The sequence below is a fragment of the Pezoporus flaviventris genome, unplaced genomic scaffold (genome assembly GCF_033815535.1).
Source record: "Pezoporus flaviventris isolate CSIRO_AGI_PZ_B2104156 unplaced genomic scaffold, CSIRO_AGI_Pfla_v1 ptg000015l, whole genome shotgun sequence".
Classification (NCBI taxonomy): domain Eukaryota; kingdom Metazoa; phylum Chordata; class Aves; order Psittaciformes; family Psittacidae; genus Pezoporus; species Pezoporus flaviventris.
Window position 1 is genome coordinate 10,789,076 of NW_026892563.1, and position 19,958 is coordinate 10,809,033.

At 37.4% G+C, this 19,958-nt stretch overlaps 1 protein-coding gene across 2 annotated transcripts in view; it reads left to right on the top strand.

Annotated features, from left to right (window-relative positions):
• Nucleotides 1-14,786, top strand: part of USP9X (ubiquitin specific peptidase 9 X-linked) — a 99,321-nt gene extending 84,535 nt beyond the window's left edge. For both annotated transcript variants that reach the window (XM_061453394.1, XM_061453393.1), the window contains exons 35-45: nucleotides 27-777; nucleotides 1,292-1,415; nucleotides 2,476-2,701; nucleotides 3,792-3,921; nucleotides 6,371-6,556; nucleotides 8,229-8,449; nucleotides 9,525-9,613; nucleotides 10,374-10,530; nucleotides 10,958-11,170; nucleotides 11,620-11,715; nucleotides 13,188-14,786. In XM_061453394.1, the coding sequence (XP_061309378.1) occupies nucleotides 27-777; nucleotides 1,292-1,415; nucleotides 2,476-2,701; nucleotides 3,792-3,921; nucleotides 6,371-6,556; nucleotides 8,229-8,449; nucleotides 9,525-9,613; nucleotides 10,374-10,530; nucleotides 10,958-11,170; nucleotides 11,620-11,715; nucleotides 13,188-13,322 (2,328 nt within the window). In that variant the 3' untranslated portion in view covers nucleotides 13,323-14,786. The remainder of the gene's footprint in view (nucleotides 1-26; nucleotides 778-1,291; nucleotides 1,416-2,475; nucleotides 2,702-3,791; nucleotides 3,922-6,370; nucleotides 6,557-8,228; nucleotides 8,450-9,524; nucleotides 9,614-10,373; nucleotides 10,531-10,957; nucleotides 11,171-11,619; nucleotides 11,716-13,187) is intronic.
• Nucleotides 14,787-19,958: the final 5,172 nt, after the last annotated feature.

A 19,958-nucleotide genomic window follows, 5' to 3' on the forward strand; every position in this document is an offset into this window, starting at 1 on the left:
TAATAACTATTCATTTCCTTTTCTAGGTCGATACAGTGAAACGCTTGTTGATTAAGAAGTTGCCTCCAGTTCTTGCAATCCAGTTGAAAAGATTTGATTATGACTGGGAAAGGGAATGTGCAATCAAGTTCAATGACTATTTTGAATTTCCACGAGAGCTGGACATGGAGCCTTACACAGTGGCAGGTGTAGCTAAACTGGAAGGAGATGATGTAAATCCTGAAAATCAGATAATACAAAATGAGCAGTCCGAAAATGAGCACTCTGGGAGCACAAAATACAGGCTTGTTGGTGTACTTGTACACAGTGGCCAGGCCAGTGGTGGACATTATTACTCCTACATTATCCAGAGGAATGGTGGAGATGGTGAGAAGAATCGGTGGTATAAATTTGATGATGGAGATGTGACAGAGTGTAAAATGGATGATGATGAAGAAATGAAAAATCAGTGTTTTGGTGGAGAATACATGGGAGAAGTATTTGATCACATGATGAAGCGTATGTCCTACAGACGCCAGAAGAGGTGGTGGAATGCTTATATTCTTTTTTATGAACGTATGGACACAATAGACAAAGACAATGAACTAATAAAATATATTTCAGAACTCTCTATCACCATTAAACCCCATCAGATTAAAATGCCATCAGCCATTGAACGAAGCGTACGGAAGCAGAACGTGCAATTCATGCATAATCGTATGCAGTACAGCCTAGAATATTTCCAGTTCATAAAGAAGTTGCTTACTTGTAATAGTGTCTACTTAAATCCTCCTCCAGGTTAGTATGTTAGTGTGGTAATTATGGATTAATTTCTTGAAGGAAACTTTGTGTTGTCAACAATTCGTCTGCCAGTGAAATTTTGAGTGATCTGCTTTGAATACTCTGTCCATCCAGACTTCTGCAGTTAAACATCTGTTGCTGAGTTGTTCATCAGTGATATATCCCAGAATATTTAGCAAATAATACTTTGATAAACTATCAACTGTGACTCAGTTAATGCACTAAGTCATATTAAAATATTTCAGTTTGTGCAGTGTTCTGCTGAAGACAGTTCTCTAAGGTGAGATGCTGAATTTCTAAAAATCAAACACTGGTTAGCCTCCCAGGTGCCTGTTTTAAAGCTTACATTTTCAAATGATACATTATAGAAGTTAGAGGCTGTTTTGATCCAGGTTTCTGGTTAAAATTGGAAGATGATGTCAAGACAAAACAGTAATCTGGAATCAGTTAAATTGATAAAAGTACACTGCTTTTACTTTGTCTACATGTCAGTATTTTGATTTTTCTTTAGGACAAGATCATCTGTTGCCTGAAGCAGAAGAAATAACTATGATTAGTATTCAGCTCGCTGCCAGATTTCTCTTTACCACAGGATTTCATACGAAGAAAATAGTCCGTGGCCCTGCGAGTGATTGGTATTTTGTCTTTTAAGAGCAATTAGTTTTGAAAGTCGGATGTCTGTTAAAAAATCCCAGTTATATGCATTTGACAATAAAAGGTGTTAGTGGTCTGTCTCATTTTCCCCTCTTCCCCAGATGCGTGGTCAGGGTGAATATGAAAAGTGGGGGAAATGTGAACAGAAAATACAGGGGCGAAACAGCTTTAAAATAAGCTGCTGAGCTGAACAGCTTCAAAATTCATTTTCAGACAGAGCCTAAATCTACCTTTTATCTGTTTTTTAAGAATAAAGGATTAGAGTCTATTACTAGTGCAGAACTAATAGGCTATATGTTCTGACTAAATCAGAGTGGTTTGTTCATGGTTTGGGAAGTTTTAAACAAAGCTCTTTTCAACCCATTTTTGTAGCTTGTTATTTATATTCTGTTTCTGAAACATGTATGTAATAGTATTCTAGACTGTTAGCAGAGTGCTTTTATATATATTGCTACAGGGCCTGTAATTCAAATCTGTAATATAACAAACAATACCATCTTACTTATAGCACCGCATCTTCATGACGACCAGTAGCTTACTAGTCTTTACATGATCTTCATGATGACCAGTAGTTTACCTACTACTAATAAGCAGTTGTGTAATACATGGCAAATATATACCTTGAGTTTTTCTCTTATTAGAGAGAGCAACTTGCAGAGTAGCTAAGTTACTCCTGTTATTTTAAGATGTCAAGAGAAGTTCAAATATTGCTGCAGGAAAGAGGACAGAGTCACACAAGAGCCTCTCTGGAACAGTTATTTTACTGTTAGGGGATCATCATCCTGTCTTAGTTCCTATGGGTGACAGAAGTAAAGTGCTACAGTTAAATGTTAGGTTTTTAATTGAAGGATGTTTTTAATTTGTGATAGCTAATATCACTATAGGAACTATAGTTTATCTGATTGTTTTTGTGAGAAAATATGTTTGGGGATCACCCTTAATATGTATTTTCTTCAAATTCTGCAAAAGAATATGTCTGCCAAAATTCATCAATGTCTACATGTGGTCGTAATCTCTCAGTTGCATCATCTTCTGTTTCAGGTATGATGCATTATGCATCCTTCTTCGTCACAGCAAGAATGTACGCTTTTGGTTTGCACACAATGTCCTTTTTAATGTTTCAAACCGCTTCTCTGAGTATCTTCTGGAATGCCCTAGTGCAGAAGTGAGGGGTGCATTTGCAAAACTTATAGTATTTATTGCACATTTTTCATTGCAAGATGGACCATGTCCTTCACCTTTTGCCTCTCCTGGACCTTCCAGTCAGGTATTTAATTTTCTAATGAAAAACTTTAAAAACCTGTTCCTCTTCGTTATAAGCATTTAATGTAAATTCTGGATTAGATACATCAGTGTTGACAGGAAATCTGTACAGTCCGTTTTGCACCTCATTTGTAAATCTCTGTGAAAAGTAAGTAGTGAGAATTTTGAGTTGGGTTGCACATGTGAAATCTGCAAAATAAAAGCAGTGGCTTACAATAAAATAATGTGAATGGAGTGAACCCTTGTTTTTCATTTAGAATTCAAACCAAATGGAAACACCCTAAAGCACAACAAAAACCAGCCAAACAAACAAAACCCCGCAAACCAAAAAAAAACCAAACAAACCCTATGAAAGCACGCAGAAGGTCCCCGAGTTTTCTTCCCGTATCCTGCAACATTGAAATTGTTGAAAACTTTGACTAATTTTATACACCTAAAACTGACAAAAAAACACAAAACAGACAAAAAACCCCGAACCACCGACACCAAAACCCCCAGTAACCTTAATGTAGTACTTGTCATAACAATGGGTGTGGGGGAGATTTGTAGTGTATTAAAATTTAAATATCAACCTTTTGCGGCATTTGCTTTGTCGTATTTTTAATGTCCACAGCAAGACATTTTTTATTTGTACTGTTCCCCTTCTCAGAATGTTTTTCGCTCTTGTATGCAGCAAAAGAATTTGTATTAAGTTAAAGCTACATATGCTTTGACAGTGTTTGTTTCCCAAGGTATTAGAGATACACTTGTAAAGGTGATTTGATTGTCTGTCTTACTCTGTGAAGTTCACAGTGGAACTACATATGCTTTTTGGAGTATTTAAGCCTAGCTGCAATTAGAGAGAAAGCTCAATTAAAAGCTTCTGTATTTGCGTAATTTCTTGGTCCTGCATGGTATTTAGTGATGGCAGTCATTTCTGTATGTCTGTCTGTGTGAGATGCAGAAGACTAACCAGCTGCTAGTATTTTGGAGCTTGTATGAATCCCGTACCTTTTAACCAGTTCTGTTTTCTGCCATAGTAAAAAGTATAAACAAAGTAAAGATTTGATAGGTTCAGCTGTGAATATGAAAACCTTTTTTCTTTTTTCTTTTAGGCATATGATAACTTGAGTTTAAGTGATCATTTGCTGAGAGCGGTACTAAATCTTCTAAGAAGGGAAGTATCTGAACATGGGCGCCATTTGCAACAGTATTTCAATCTGTTTGTGATGTATGCCAATCTAGGTAAGGAAATTACACAGATCTTTGCTGATGACACTGTAATAAACTGGTTTTTATTAATAATCCAGTTACACAGGTAACAGCAGGAGAATCCAGTTTTTCAGCCTCAGGCAGGTTGGTATGATTAAGTGTCATATAAATGGTCACCAGAGCGTCTGTGTTCCTCCAGTTTGGAGTTTGGGGTTTGAGTCTTCCTAGCATACTTGGAAGATGAACACGATAAGGTTGGAGGAATAAGGCAGTGTCCATCTGGGAGGGTGTGGTGGTGAAAAAATGGCGGGAGAGATGATGCTTTGTTCAGGGCTCATTCACAGGGGGTCATGAGACCCCAGAAGCATGTGGGGCTCTCACCTGGCTTGAACCTGAAGAAGTTGGTGAAGATAAGAGAGAGATGCATGGTTTTCCTTTATGAAAATATTGATAGGGATGGTTGTGCTTTATCTATATATTCCTACTGTGTCCTTTCAATATTAATTTCTTCAGTTCACTTTTGAAGCTCATAGCTATGAATACAGAACACCGATGTTGTATCTCTCTTCCTGTTAAAGACTCTCTGGGAGGCTGAGGAAATAGGTCAATCTGTATATGTTCTTAGACATCATTGCTTGCAGAATGCTTTTACCATAGACATCGTATGAATAAATGTCAAATGAATAAAGGGTTGGTTTTGCTCTCTCAGGTTGATGAGGGTAGTCACAGTTTCATAGCTAGTGATAAGTCACAGAGTTCTACATTCTTACTTTCCCCAGATACTAGTGTCTTCTATTGGAGGCCCATTTCTCCTTCACACATGGTAGCTTAAGTGACAAAGCATCGTCCTCTTAAGCAAGTTCTAAACAAGACATGATATTCTTCCATAGTGGTAGTCTATTACACTCTCCTCATATTCTAATACAAGGTATTTTAATCCTTTTATATAAAAGGGTATGAAACTAGAAGATCCAGTTCCCTTGGAAATTTTACAGAATGCCCATAATACTGAGCAGCTCAGCTATTACTGGTTATCAGCTCATACAGACAAGTTATAAATATGAATTTCTGTTATATTACTTTGTGGCTAAAATATTAAGCATATGCATTAGTCCAGATGGGAGTTATTTCAGTATTTCCACATAGAATTCAGTGACACACACACTCTCTCATTCACTCCTCTGGAAGCTATTTTGTGTGGGTAGACAGTTTCAAAGTAATTTAATTTCCTACCTGTAAAATTAATCTAGGAAATTAAATTAACATGATTTCACTCAATACGTGTTGCTTTCATATACTTCATCTGCCAAAGCATTCTCTGTCAGCCAGAGGTCTGTTATGACCCCCAAAGTGGATATAATGGATTTAATTAGAGAAGAGAGATCTTCTAACTCTACCTTTTTTCCTTCACTAGGTTTTCATAGTCAGTCAGTGCAGTTGAAGCTTCTGACTAGGAAAGCACTCAGAAGCCAGATGGAAAAGAGTAACTAAATTATATTTGTGGGTCTGATCATTATCTACCTGCAAAGATAAAGCATGAAATTATTAAGCAGTTGTGCTTGTCTTACTACTGTTACCTGAAGGCTTCTCTACGCGTGTAGGGTGTTGATTCAGCAAAATCAACAAATGCATCATTCCTGCACCACCTCATGTTCTGTGAAAAAGATTATAAGTTGTCTGATAGTTTGAGAAATCAATATATTGTTCACATCGGAACAAGTGAGAGATCAGTTATACAAAGGATGTAACCGCAGAACTATCTAATGATCAGAAAGATCCTATAAAAGAGTGCTTAGATTCCTCCTTATCAGAGAGATGGTAGGTAAGGCCCAGTTGCATTTCAGAATAAGAAAAAACTTGGATATGTATGAAAAATCGTTACTTCTACCTAATTGAGAAACAGAATACAAGATCAGAAGGGACATACCAAATTTAAGTAAGTACTTAATGTAGTACATGCAAGGTGTTCTTGCAATGAAACTAGCTGTATGGTTTGGATATTTTGGTTAGGTTTTTGGCTGGTTTTGGAGGCTTTCTCATTTGCTTTTATGTCTTGTCTTAAATTGATTTGTCACCCTTACACTTACTGCATAGTATGGCACAGTTGGAAATGTCTTAAATTTGTAATTGAAGTATCTAGGATGTGATAGAAAAATAACAAAATGTACTGTGGGGTTGGTTGTTCATCCTGTCCTGGGCCTTGCAAATATAAGATTAATTCTTTGTCCAAAAGACTTCTCTGAGGCTTTGCTATTAATATAAATGTTAGTTACTAAAGTGCTCATGAGCACAGTTAACAAATTGTAGTCATTTACAACTCTCCTTCAGTGTGATATTTCAACTGAACATAATTTTCTTGTGCATCTTTGCTGATGTATTTTTTTTCCTCAGAAAACATAAATGATTATGATAAAACCCTGCAATATCATGTAAACAAATAAGATACATCTTGTTTTTCTTTTCTCTCCCCACCCCTGTAAAGGTGTAGCAGAGAAGACACAACTTCTGAAATTAAGTGTTCCTGCAACCTTCATGCTTGTGGCTCTGGATGAAGGTCCAGGTCCTCCAATTAAATACCAGTATGCTGAATTGGGGAAGCTGTACACTGTTGTGTCGCAACTGATCCGTTGTTGCAATGTGTCATCACGGATGCAGTCTTCTATCAATGGTATAGTGAATGTTAAGGTTTCCTTAGATTAATTGAACATATCAGTAAATGTCTTTTGTGCATATTTAGCTGGGAAAATATTTGCCTTTCATGTTCAGCAACTCCTTTTATATAACGACCAAACTCTTTGTCATTAGCAAAACTGATTTGCTGTACTAATGCACAAGATGGAAATCTGTTCTGTAGCTTATGCTTCTTGGCTTATTCCTTAAAGATACAGGAAGACAACCAAGTAGTAAAGTAGTATTTTATTGATTATAAAATAGTAATGATTTTAGAATAGTTTAAGCTCATTTTAAAGAACTGCATAAAGATCTTTTGATTCTGAATAGGAAATGAAATAATAGGTCACTTTCATGTTACCAGTACAAAAGTAATCTGTACAGGAGAAACACTAGAGCAGGCTTTAAAAACAGCTAATACTGCTTATCAGTAAAGAGACCTTGCATTGTTGTGGAGAGCTCTCAAAAATTATTTGGTGCTTGTTTGCACTCAAGACAACAAAGAAGCCAGCACGCCAGCACTTTAACTTAAAACAGATAAAGAATCAGCTAGAAATTGATTGACCATAGCATGAAGCATTAATATACCCAGTAGTGCTATTATTTTTGAGAAACAGTGACAGAATATTGGCCTACATTGGCTTTATAGCTAGCATATACATGTTCTGTTAAGCATATTCTAGAAAACCTAATTAGGAATTTGTAGAGAAGCTGTTTAATGGCAGGCTCATTACAGCTTGATGTGTCAGGTTGTTGAAGTCAGTGGGGGCTAGAATGTGTTATTGTAAGATTAACAAACTGAAAATTTTACTATAGCTATTTGCTATAATAAGCTTCAGAACCATTTGACAATTTTGATTTGGTTTTGTTTCCAGTGCACTATTTGAGACTTAACTTGAAAGGTATTCTACCTATGAAAATACGTTCACTGTACTCATAATGTCGTACTGAAATATTTAGTTTGTATGAACATTATTGTAACTAATTATAATTGCTATTGGCAGAGTAAAGTTATTTTTTGCTTCAACGTACTAAGCTAGAAAAGTTCTGTCTTGGACTTCTGGGCATCTTCAAATAATAACTCAAAACACTGTTAAATTTAGGAACATCAGGAGCAAATCAGCAGTCTTGCCTTCCACAAAATGAAGCTTACTAAATAAGATACTTCTTTTTTATTATTGTTTCAGGAGTATGTTCTCTGCGCTCTAGAGCTTCAGACAGGGCTGTTCTGACATACATATTTCTCTGAACTGTTTCCCATTGCCTGTGCAGCAAATAGACCTTGTGTCCTAAAATATGATAGATTTTTGCTGTGTTACACAATCAGCAAAGCAGATAAACTCAGGAGATGATTTTACTAAGAAAACTGCATAATTTCTCATCTTGCATATGAACATGCCTTCAGCTGGATTGCTTTGATTGTCCCTGCATAATCTTGCCTGAGAAGGAGAAGTAGCTCTCTCAGGCAGCAGGTGTCTAGCTTCACAGTTGGAAAACTTAGTTATTTCATACCACAGTATCTTTCAAAGAAAATCAGCTGGATTGTGTGGTTGGTTGGTTTTTCTTCCTCTATCTGTTGTTTTTTGTTGAGTTACACCAATTTATATTTTATTGTGTCTACATTGAAAGTGCTTCAGTACCTTTTCATCTGTAGTAACTGTCTCTTCTAGGTAATCCCCCACTGGCCAACCCTTATGGTGATCCTAATTTATCTCAGCCTATAATGGCACTTCAGCAGAACGTAACAGACATTTTGTTTGTGAGAACTAGTTATGTGAAGAAAATTATTGAAGATTGCAGCAACTCTGAAGAGACCATCAAGTTGCTTCGTTTCTGCTGTTGGGAGAATCCTCAGTTCTCTTCAACTGTCCTCAGTGAGCTTCTCTGGCAGGTAAAAATAAAAAACTAGGAGAAAGATGGGAATACATATGTGTATGGCACATGATTCTGTATTTAGATATAGAAATGTTATGTTAAATAATTAACAGGTGGTTGATAAACTTTTCTGAAGATGGCATCCTTTGTCAGTATTTACATTCTTAGGTCTATAACTAAGTACTTGAAGTAGTACGGGAAGTCATTTTACAAGTTTAGGAAAGCAGTCAACCTATTCTGAGTTAGGAACGCTGTGTTAAAGATGGAAAGTAACTAGGCTGAGGTGCTCTTTATGTGTTGTGAAAGTGTCATTTCCTCAGCCTTTTCCATCATTATCCCTAAAAGAGCTTCTTACGTTGTGTGGAAAATCAGAATAATTTTATAAGATCTCCTTTGTGCTTAAGTACATTCATAAGGTTCTTTGTTACAAGTCTGCAGAACATGCTTGGCTTCAGACTCAGGAAAGCCTTTTTAGACTGTCTTGTTTTTTCCTTTTTCAATCTCTATAAAGTACTTACACTTTCCCACACCAAATAAAACTTTACTATTGCTCATCTTTACATTCACCCTTCCTCCCCCCCCCCCCCCCCCCCCCATGTAAACGTGACATTTTTCTATGTCCTTTTGTTTGGCAATTGAAAGAATCAGAATAAAAATCGCTTCACTGATACTTTGATAGCCATGTGTTTTACATTTTAGGATAACCTTTGAACCTAATATCTAAAAGTAGCAATATCAGGGAAAAACACTGTTTTGTAATTTTGCTTTTCTAAAGATAATTTTTAAGGTAGCTTCTTCAGCATGGACATACTTGGGGCTTCATTTTAGTTGTGTTAAAAATTCATCAGAAAACATTTTGTCCTTTGCAAAACTTCCTGTATTGAAAAATCAAATAAAACCCAGCAAAACCACAACCCCTGGAAAAACTGACACAATCAACGTAAAAAAAGAAAAGTAGGCATCATATCTTGGGGTATCATTTAAATTACAGTGAAGTTCACTTCAGATTAATTGTATTCTTGTGTTGCACCATGTAATTTGCATGCTTCAAGGAATGCTTTCTTACGTTCTCTGCACTTTTACTTTTTAAGGTTGCATATTCATATACATATGAGCTTCGTCCTTATTTGGATCTGCTTCTACAAATCCTTTTAATTGAGGACTCTTGGCAAACTCACAGGTTAGTATGTACCTGTCTTTCTTATAATTCATCATTATTATGTTTTGTACAGCTTGTTTCCCCAGTGGTTCTTGTGCTCATCCTTTCAAGAGGATTGTTCAAAATCTATATTAAATTAATAAAGCATTTTTTCACTTTTATCTCAATTTTTGAGATAATTCAGAAACCTCAGTTTTTATGATAAACCTACAATTTTTCACCTTGACCTTCCTTAGTAGTCGGAAATTTACTTCTTAGTCCCGTAAACCCAAGATTTTTCACATACAAGAGTGTGCCATTTAGGCTAAACTCATTGGTATTTACTGTGAGGTGCTTAGATTGGTTCTTAGAAACAATCTCATTCAAGAGAGTCCAGTGATAGCCTGGACTGAACTCATTGGTATTTACTGTGAGGTGCTTAGATTGATTCATAGAAACATCTCATTCGAGAGAGTCCAGTGATAGCCTGGACTGACTCAGCAGCATGTCAGTCGTAGCAGTGATACTAAGACATGAAAAAAGTGTGAACTTGGGGGCAAAAGTGTATTTAATACATAAATGTTCTCTATGCAATCACATTTCAAGAGAATTTTAACTTTAGTATATTAAATCTATTAAATATTCATCTGGTTTCAAACCTAACTTTTATATGTCTACGGAATAAGGCTTTTGAAAGTTGAGATTAAAAAGGTTTAATTATTGTAGATACTGACTAATTTAAATACTAAAACTCTTTAACTCTTGAAGTTTTGGGGGTTTATTTTGGTTTTCTTTTTTGTAGGATTCACAATGCACTTAAAGGAATCCCAGATGACAGGGATGGGCTGTTTGACACCATTCAGCGCTCTAAGAACCATTATCAGAAAAGAGCTTACCAGTGCATAAAGTGCATGGTAGCTCTCTTCAGCAACTGTCCTGTAGCCTACCAGATCCTTCAGGTGATACCTTTTGTTCTGTTTCTTGCTGCTTTTTTTCCCAGTTCTATGTTAAAAACAACAATCTATCAATGATCTAAGCCCTGCAAAAAATACCCCACCGTTATTAAGTTTTCATCACCTTGAAGAAATTATGACTTTTGAGTACAACTCAGTTGAACCTTCCTGTATCAGAAGCTCAGTATACAGGATTGAAAGCAATTTGGTTAAATTCAGACTCATGATTTTGTGATGCAGCTGCAAATCCATAGATTTCATTTCAAATTCAAAGTTTTCTTTGTGCAAAAGAGGGATATTTCAGGAAGTCTTTTAAACAGCAAAATGTGTGTTAGTGGTCTGTTCTCTGATAGCTGATGTATAGGAAGAGAAAAATCCTTCTATTTTGAAGAATACAGAAAACCATTCTGAATTGTTAATTTTCCACCTGCAGAGCAATGGGGACTTGAAGAGAAAATGGACGTGGGCAGTAGAATGGCTTGGAGATGAACTTGAGCGTAGACCATACACTGGGAATCCCCAATACACCTATAATAATTGGTCTCCACCAATACAAAGCAATGAAACATCAAATGGCTACTTCCTAGAGAGATCACACAGTGCTAGAATGACTCTTGCAAAAGCTTGTGAACTCTGTCCAGAGGAGGTAAGGAATTCATTTGACTTGTTAAAAAAAAAAAAAATAAATCTGAGTAAAGTGCTTCTATAAATTGTGAACCTTAGTAACAGTTACTGGCCATTATAGAGGTACCAAATTTTATAAATCTGGATTTCTATTTTTGTGGTTCATTCACATAATTTCATTATGTTCATTTACTTTTATTACTGTTTCTGTAGGCATCTACCACTTAGAGAATTAGCAGTATAAAATTGAAAGTGGCCATTTAAAGTAGATTATGAAGGGGTCTGTTTTTCCAGTAATACGTTGATAGTGAGAATTTTTATGTAGTACAGTGCAAGCTGTGGATGACACAGTGGGGTGGAGATTTTTCCATTTTTCAGGCATGAGTGAAAGGATCATTTGGATGTAGAATTGGCTCTGGATAAAATAACTACATCTTATCTAAGTAAATAAAATGTTTTTTCAAACTTTAGGAACCAGATGATCCTGATGCCCCAGATGAACATGAATCTTCTCCACCTGAAGATGCCCCACTGTATCCCCATTCACCTGGTTCCCAGTATCAACAGGTAAAAGCTCATAGTTGAACCATTTATTCAGAGTTCCAGGTTAGCTTTTTTTAGCATTTATGGTAAATTAAATTACTGGCATCTAGCCAGAAGCATGTTATTGTCCACTGTCACACTTGGAGGGATAAAGATATAAATGCACCTCCATTTTGCCAGCAGCAGTTTCACCATTAGAGCTTCAGATGAAAATTTTAATGTTATCAGATCATGGATTAATTGTCCATAGAAAGAGTAGAAGGACAGATGCTATCACAGTCTAGTGTGGACTGAATTTGATTATGTCATATTTGTTGCTGTTGGTAATATTTTGAGAGTTGCTTTCTTGTTTTTAAATACAAAATCAAGCCTCAAGGTCTGAATTTCAGTTTGGGTAATTGGAAGGCTTTCAGAAAAATCCACGTGGCTGTTACATATGACTTGTGCTATGAACACTGATTTCTAAATCTTAAGTACATATAAAATCTAAACCTGGTTTTATGTGGAATGGTTGCTTTGTTACTATCTTTCAGTGGAAAGACAGATCTGAAAAAAATCGTAACCAGTTTTCTTACCAAATTGACTAAAATAGTAGATCCCCCACTTAGTTGTGATTTTTTTTTTTTTGTTCCAATTCATTTTATATATTCCAAATCTGCTAATTTAATTTCCTTTCCTGCCCAAATGCATTTTCCCCTCCATCTTGCTTCCCCTACTTGATGTTCTCAGCAGAGCAGTTGGTAAGTCATGCAGATTTTCCCACTCCTGAGCTCCTGAATCCAGACATATACCGTAACCTCACCATTACCTGTTTGATGTGTTCACCTTCTTGCAAGAGATGGCATTTCTCACTAACACACACAATCCTCGTATTCCTGGTTTCTCCACAGTTAGTTAAACTCTGCAAAGGGGTAGATAGATGAGTTGTTTTCTTTTGCCAGATGTGTGTATGACTTTTTAAATTGGGGCAGAACATCTGCAGAAAACTATTGGTCTAGATTTCATTCAACTCTGTAGTATTAAAGTTTTCCTCTCAAAAATTCGATGCAGGTATGCTTTTTCCATTGACTTAGGAAAAGAATTCAGGGTGGTTGAAACTTTTGATAGACGTGCAGTTTAATGTCCACAGCATATGGGCAGCCTCTTTCCATCTCCTTTTTTTTCTTTTTTGCTGCCTTTGCTTTGCATGTAACTGTTATTCAAAAGCTGAGATTGCTATTTCTAAAGCAGATAATACTATTTCAAGTAAATCCTTTTATCTTTACAAGTTGAAAGTTTGTTTTCCTTCAGTGTAAATTAAAAAGGTAAGTGAAAAGCGTCATCCAGGGGAATGAAGGGAACTGTAGTGCGTGTACATACAGATACTGCTACATGAGAAGTTCATTGGGCTTGAAGATACTTTTCAATGGTCTGAATGTAAAGGAGCAAACACAGCAATTAGTTGGGAACAGCCCATAAGTTTAATGTCCCTTTAAAATGTTTATGCTTTATTGCAGAATAACCACGTGCATGGACAGCCGTATACAGGCCCAGCAGCACATCATATGAACAACCCTCAGCGAACTGGCCAACGAGCACAAGAAAATTATGAGGGCAGTGAAGAAGTTTCCCCGCCTCAGACAAAAGATTAGTGAAATGCACATAATCAATTAACTTGCTCCATCAAGACTGTGCACCCAGGCCTTACAGTCCAACCTTTCTCTGTGTCTGGCTAATATTTAAAACTAGAAAAACTATTCCTAATCAACATGGAGTGGAGAGTCTATTCACTGTCTTATCTGCAGAAAATTGCTGTCAATATATAACCCGCCTGCAGTGGAAAGTGTATAGTGTTTTGTAATAAATGGCCTGATGCTAATGTGTAAATGGCAAAGGTGTATATAGTATATTAATGTTTGACTGTTAATTCTTGAGCAAGAAACATTTTTTTTTGTCTTGATGAGACTCACAGATCTACAAAAAAAAAACCAACAAAAAAAAAAATCTTGATATATCTGCTGCGCTCTGCAACCAGTGTTGCCTGCCTCATGGCAGTTGGATCAACTCCTTTAAGAAAAAGCCTATCCATGTCAACCACAAGAATAGTTTCATGTTAATTCTTTGCCACTGGAGTCGATTTTACTATGAGCAACGTAATGGCTGGTAACCTTTTAATTATTTGGTTGATGTGGAAAATTGGTGATGTAACATTGTTTCTAGATCTTTTTTCATTGCCTTTTTCATTCTGGTATTAGGTTAATCACTTTGAAGCTATAGTTATGCTGTAACATTTAGCATGGCTTCACACCAAGTTAGTGTAGCCAATGAGGGGGGAAAAAAAAAAGTGGTGACAGCAGTTGTCCCAGTGTGACAACTGCATTGCTCAGAACTTTCTCTTCTTACACCTAGACTATAAAATGGGGAGGGAAAATGTGACAAACAAGTGGTTTTCAGTTTCACATATGTTCCTCACATCTGATGTTTGACAGTTCTGTCTCTGGGTGGGATAAAGAACACTTAGTTTTCAGTAATAGGAATTTAAAAGATTTAAAACAAATATGCAAAAATTTGCTATGCCAGGATGCCTGGAGCATAATAGACTGTATTTGGTGTGCTTGTTTTGTTTCTTTGGTAGAGCTTATTAGATAAACTTCTAACACTTTCCTTCTACTGCATCCCAGTGAAGTGGAAGTCAACGAAATCACACAGTACTTGTGAGTGCCACTGCACCAAGTTAACTTGCTGGTTTTCTGCTCGTTCACAGTTCTACTTGAAAGCGAGAATTGTCTTAGCTCTTTATCCATTATACAGGAAATCTTAACATTAGAAGCAGGGTTTAATTATAAAAGAAACTACTGGTTAGTCAAATACAATTCTGAGGTATCTCTGTTCCAGAATAAACATTTGTTTAAAGACTTCAAGAACCGCATCAGTAAATACTGTATTTAAATGAAAATTGGTAACTTGAATGTGTGTAATTTTTTTGGAACCTGTCTAAAAACCAAATACCCCTGCAAAACAGATACAGCCCACCCTATACTATTTAAATATTTTGCTGTTTTATTTTATAGAAATTATTTTGCTGAATTCACAAATAGAATTTGATTTAAGAAGAATGTTTTGTCCTGTGGTGTGTTGGTTTTTTTTGTTTTGTTTTTGGCTTTTTTTTAATGGACTGCACAGAAACGTGAATTCTGTGCAGTGGCACGATGCTGAATTCTGGAACAACAGTCACATTGAGATTCTGTGCACAAAAAAAAATTGGCCCTTAAGAATAAAATAACCAGGACAATTACACTGTAAAAGTTTCTTAATGTGATTTATCTTGTACTTTTTGTATGTTTTTATATATACATATATATATTTAATGAGCACAAGCTTGATGGTGTTTTTTACAAAAAAGTTGATAGAAACAAAGTTGCTTATCAAATTAAAGGTCTAGTTTTGAAATAGACAAAGGGAAATTCGGTTGCAAGTTAATTCTTACGCATTTAGTGTAACAAGGAAGGGACACAGAAGGTTTTTGAATACGCTGTGTTTCAGTGATCTCTTTTATGCTTCTGTGTTTCCCTCGTGCTCAAGTTAATTCTTTTTTCATAGTTTTTTTGGTGATTCCATTTTACCTGGACTTAGTAAATCTGGATAAAGCACCCCCACTTATGTTTGGGAATGCTTGTTGGAGGTTTTAACTCAAAAGTTCTACCCTAAGTGCTCTAACTGAAAGAGTTCATATTTATTTGGACCAGTAATTGTTAAACAAGCTATCTTAGAGGTGATTATTCTGTATTTTTTTACTAATAGGTAAAATATGTAAAGTGCTAGTTCAGCCTTGCTACATGTGTTTGCTTTTAACAGTGCAGTGATTGTAGAGACACGTCAAACCTGTGACGCTTCAAGGCTGGGACTCTTCAGTCATACACCCCCAGTCCTTGAGTTGAGAATGACTGCAGGGGCAGTTGTTTTTCAGGCGGCAAATGGAGAATATTGTGCATCTTTGTGACTTTGAAGAAGGATAAGCCTTGTATTCTTTGTCGCAGCTGCTGCTTCTAAAAGGCTGGCTACAGTGAGGGGTGCAACATTCTCTTCACTCTGGGCAAAACAAGTTTGAATTGTACTTGATGAATATCGTACCAGTAAAAAGTTTCATATGCACGTTACTGTCACAGCATTTTGGCAGCAGTCATTTTCAGGCACTACACAGTACCTCAGTGTTGATGGCACACTTTAAAATACTAGTCCTCAAAGTGCCTAAAGATTTGATTTCCCCATTACTAATTTCAGTCCTCTCTTCTGTTTAGAACAGTTACTAGGGGATCTCTGGTCTTCCACAAAATGAGCCAATAAATAGTAATGTTTCTGACGATGTAACATCAAATACATAGAAACTGAGAATTCCTAGGTGGTGGTGTATGGTGGCTAATGTGTAGTTTGACTATAGCCTTGCTAAGCAGAATTTCTCCCTCTACTACATTTGGATTTAGGTTGTTTAGTGACTAAAGTGAGCTTTTAACACTTGCTGCTGTTAGTGTTAAAAAAAAATCAGTACAGCCATATATGAAAGGAATTCAGTTAATATTTGTGCATCAATAGTTGACCTAAGTTTTGGTCACCTACACCTGTGTTACCCTACTGACAACAATGGGATTGCACAGGGTTCAGTCAAAGCTTACTTGCCCTGCAGAACCTACTTCTGTGGTGATGCACAAGCAGGAAAGGACTCAGCTTGACTTAAATTTTTTTCAGATTATTTTCCCTGCTAACTTACCAGCCCTGAAAACTGAGGTTCTGTGTTTTTAAAGCTGAGTGCTTCTTGCTGAAATTGAGCCAGGAAGAAATGAAATTCCACAATTACACTCCTTTTTTTTTTTCTCCAGAGTGAGACTTGTAGACAATATGAGAAAATTATGTTACAGTCATTGCTATTATGCCTTTTCAGCCACTTTGTTGTGCCTAGCTTGTGTGGTTTAGCTTGTGTCATGAAAAAGCACTTAGGGTTCCAAAACTTTCTGTGTATTTCCTAAGTTCCAGGAGAAAATGGTATCGGCCATTCTGCCAGAGCTAAAAAGGGGAAAAATTGGCCGCTGTAGCAATGAACTTCATTTTTGTTTCAATCAGTTTTGTCTACCTCTGTGTCTTTTGCCAGAAACTAATAGGCTGGTGAACTGTGTCGAGGCAAAGTGGCTCAGCGTTTTTGTTGGGCTGTTTCAGTTACTAGGCATTGATTGCAGTGAGGCTTTCCATGCAATGACTTCAGCTTCAAACAAAAGTTAAAGGCTAACTATAAAAATTAGAGGAAGAAGTGGCATGTTGGGAGATCTGCAGGGTAACCAATTAAGTGTTTAAATATCTTTGTTAAACCTTGTTGGTCCACGTTTGCAAACCCACACTGAAAGCAAGTTCACCTCTGTGATGAAGGACACAAACCTCAGTTTTTGGGAGGGTGAGATGCTGATGCTGACTGTACATTTCTGATGACAGGTGTGGGAGTTTCCTGTTTGCTCCAGCACAGCATAATTAAGACAATTAATTGTTGCTCCCTGTCTTCTTGCCTCCTGTGCTCTCCATCATGTTCATGATACCGCTTTTGTCACAGCCATGAGATCTTAGGAATAAAGTAAACCTGACTTCTCTCTAGAGCAGGACATGCGAGGCTTTCTGGGAGAGAAGTAGGAACCATCTTGTAAAAATGCTGCATGCTGGACAGTGGTACTACAACAAGCAGAAAGCAAGTGAAACAAACGCAGCTACATCCTTCTGCATGATTTCTGTTCCTCTTGCAAGTGGTCTCCTGAGGAACATGACAGCAAACAGCTCTTCAAAGCGCAGTGCATGTACATTTCTGGCTCACAGCTAGAGTTGATCTCTAGTAGTGCAGTAAAGATCCCTGGGCAGCAGCAGCACAGGCAGCACACCCTCTATGCCCTCCATACTGTTCCAGGGTGTTCGCTTACCTTCCTTCCATTGCTCTGTGGGGATTGTCACCTTGACAGATTCATTTACACTGAAACTTGCCCCCCCACACACACACCAGGCAGCTCTGCTGCACTAGAAGGGCTTTAACTCAGTCTGAGCACTGTCGCTTTTACAGTGCGCAACTTCTTAACTTTCATACTATAAATGTCCTTTATAAGAATTTCCTTGGGACTAACTTTTAAAGCATCAAATACTTCTGTCTTTTTATACAAGAGAAGTGTTCAGTCCTGCCCCTGCCACGTCTTCACCATAGGTTGTTCTCAGAACTGTTGACACAGATTCCAGCACTTACATTCAGAGGAACTCCCGTAATCTGATTTTTCCAATGCAAGCTGTGGTGGAGCTTTGGATTTCAATTGTGTTTGTATGAGTCTTGTTGATTTCAACACCCTAAGAGTTGAAGTTGGTGATGTTTGAAGTGATCAGGACAGATAAGTCAGCAGGTAGCACAAAAGATGGCTGTCTTACTTGGCTTTGTTTACAGTTGTTTGCGACAATGAAATCAAAACAAGCACAGGAGAGCCTATTTCTGAGGGAGAAAACCACTCCTGAGTAAGGGCTAATTTTTCATCAGATTTTAAATACCCAACTCTGTATTTTTTAGCTTTATAATTCCTTAAAGCTGCTTCTTAATAATAAAACTGGCCTACAGGTTGTTTCCATGGAAGAATTTCATGTAGCCTTAATTACATTAGCACAATTCTGAAACAACAGCATCGTTCTTCAGTGGTCAAAATAATGTGCGAATGTCTTCTGGTTTTTAACAATGAGCTAACCTTGAATAATGAAAATAGGAGGAAAAAGAAAACAGGTTCTATGAATTTGGCCAAAATCTAACCATAGAAGAACATCCAGTGCAGGAAAATAAGACCATTCCCTTCTTCTCTGTATCTATACTATCTTAAATGTCTGATAATTTTTATTCTTAACCTACAGCTGCTGTTCCAGTAACTTGGTTTATGTTGCCACAAGCTGTGTAGTTTGCAGCTTCCTCATGTGTTTGCAGTTATGTCCCCTCTGGTCCTTACCAGAGCAAAGTCTTTAAATGTCTGGTTTTCCCATACTAGCCACATGGCCACAGGGCTGGATGAATGCTGTCAAAGTGTGATTTCACCTAAGCCATGAAACAAGCAGTTATAGTCTTTTTTCTGGTACTGATACCTCTGTGGATGCAGCTTTTGAAGGCATTGATTGCATTTTTTGTAGTTTTATTTATTGACATTCTGCTCAGTTCTTGTCCTTCACTCCTAAACTCCTGTCAATCACTTCTTAGGATTCTTTCTTACCAAGTTTTTCACTCTGGATTGCCAGGATCATTTTCTATGTAATACTTTTGTATTTTCTTGGAATCAAATCCCTTCACTTGCCATGATGGCTTTTACCTTTGTTTCTGCCAACACTTGCTGTTCTGCTGTTGGCTGCTACAGAAGAGCCATGTTCACCAGGCAGCAGAGCCTTTTACAGGGCAACAGCAGCAGTCACAGCCTTGACAAGGTGAACTTAAATCTTCTCAGAACATACGTAGGATATGAAAGCTTTATGCTGTGGGTGGCAGTCTTGAATTCAAACAGCTTGTAACTTACTGGGGTTTAGGTTTGGGTTTTTTTGCTTCATTTTCTGTCTTGGACAGTTAGTTCCTACAGGTGAATAAAACCAATAGGTTTCACTGGAATCTACTTTGGAAATAAGGCTGTTTGAAAACTTGGACACTTCTTAATACACTTGATTGTATTTAAATTGGTAGGTGCTTTAGAGTCCTTCTGGAAGCCAATTCAAAAGCTTAGAAACACAAAACCAGGTCTTTAGGGTTTAATGATACTCGCAAATTCCACCTACCTGTCCTGCTGTGTGACTCGGGACAGGTGAAGGGCAGAAATGGAGATGTCTCATTGAAGGGAGGGAGGTCACACCGAGTGAAGCCCCTGGGGAACTGGAAGTGCTGAACATGCTTTGTCTGGCCTTGCACACACCACTGAGTGTGAGCCCTCCTGAACCTCAGGCCTCCCCCTTGCACTGAAGAATTGGTTTCTGGCAGGAAGTTAAGGAGCATGTAAAGCATTTTTTTATCCTTCTGCTCTAAGATCTGTACCAAGCTGAATCCTCTGGGCGAACAAAGACAGGAGTGAGCTGAGCGAGAGGCCTTGCGAGCTTGTTCCGTTTATACCTCTTAACGTTCATTGCCGAGCTGCTGCAGGCTGATGTGCCAGGAAGCGGCTTTAGCAGTGTGACAGCTTCTGGGTCAGGCCAGCGGGGGTGCAGGAATAGCTGGTCAGGCTGGCACAGGGCTCCCTGCCCTCCCCGGGGATGTGTGCAAT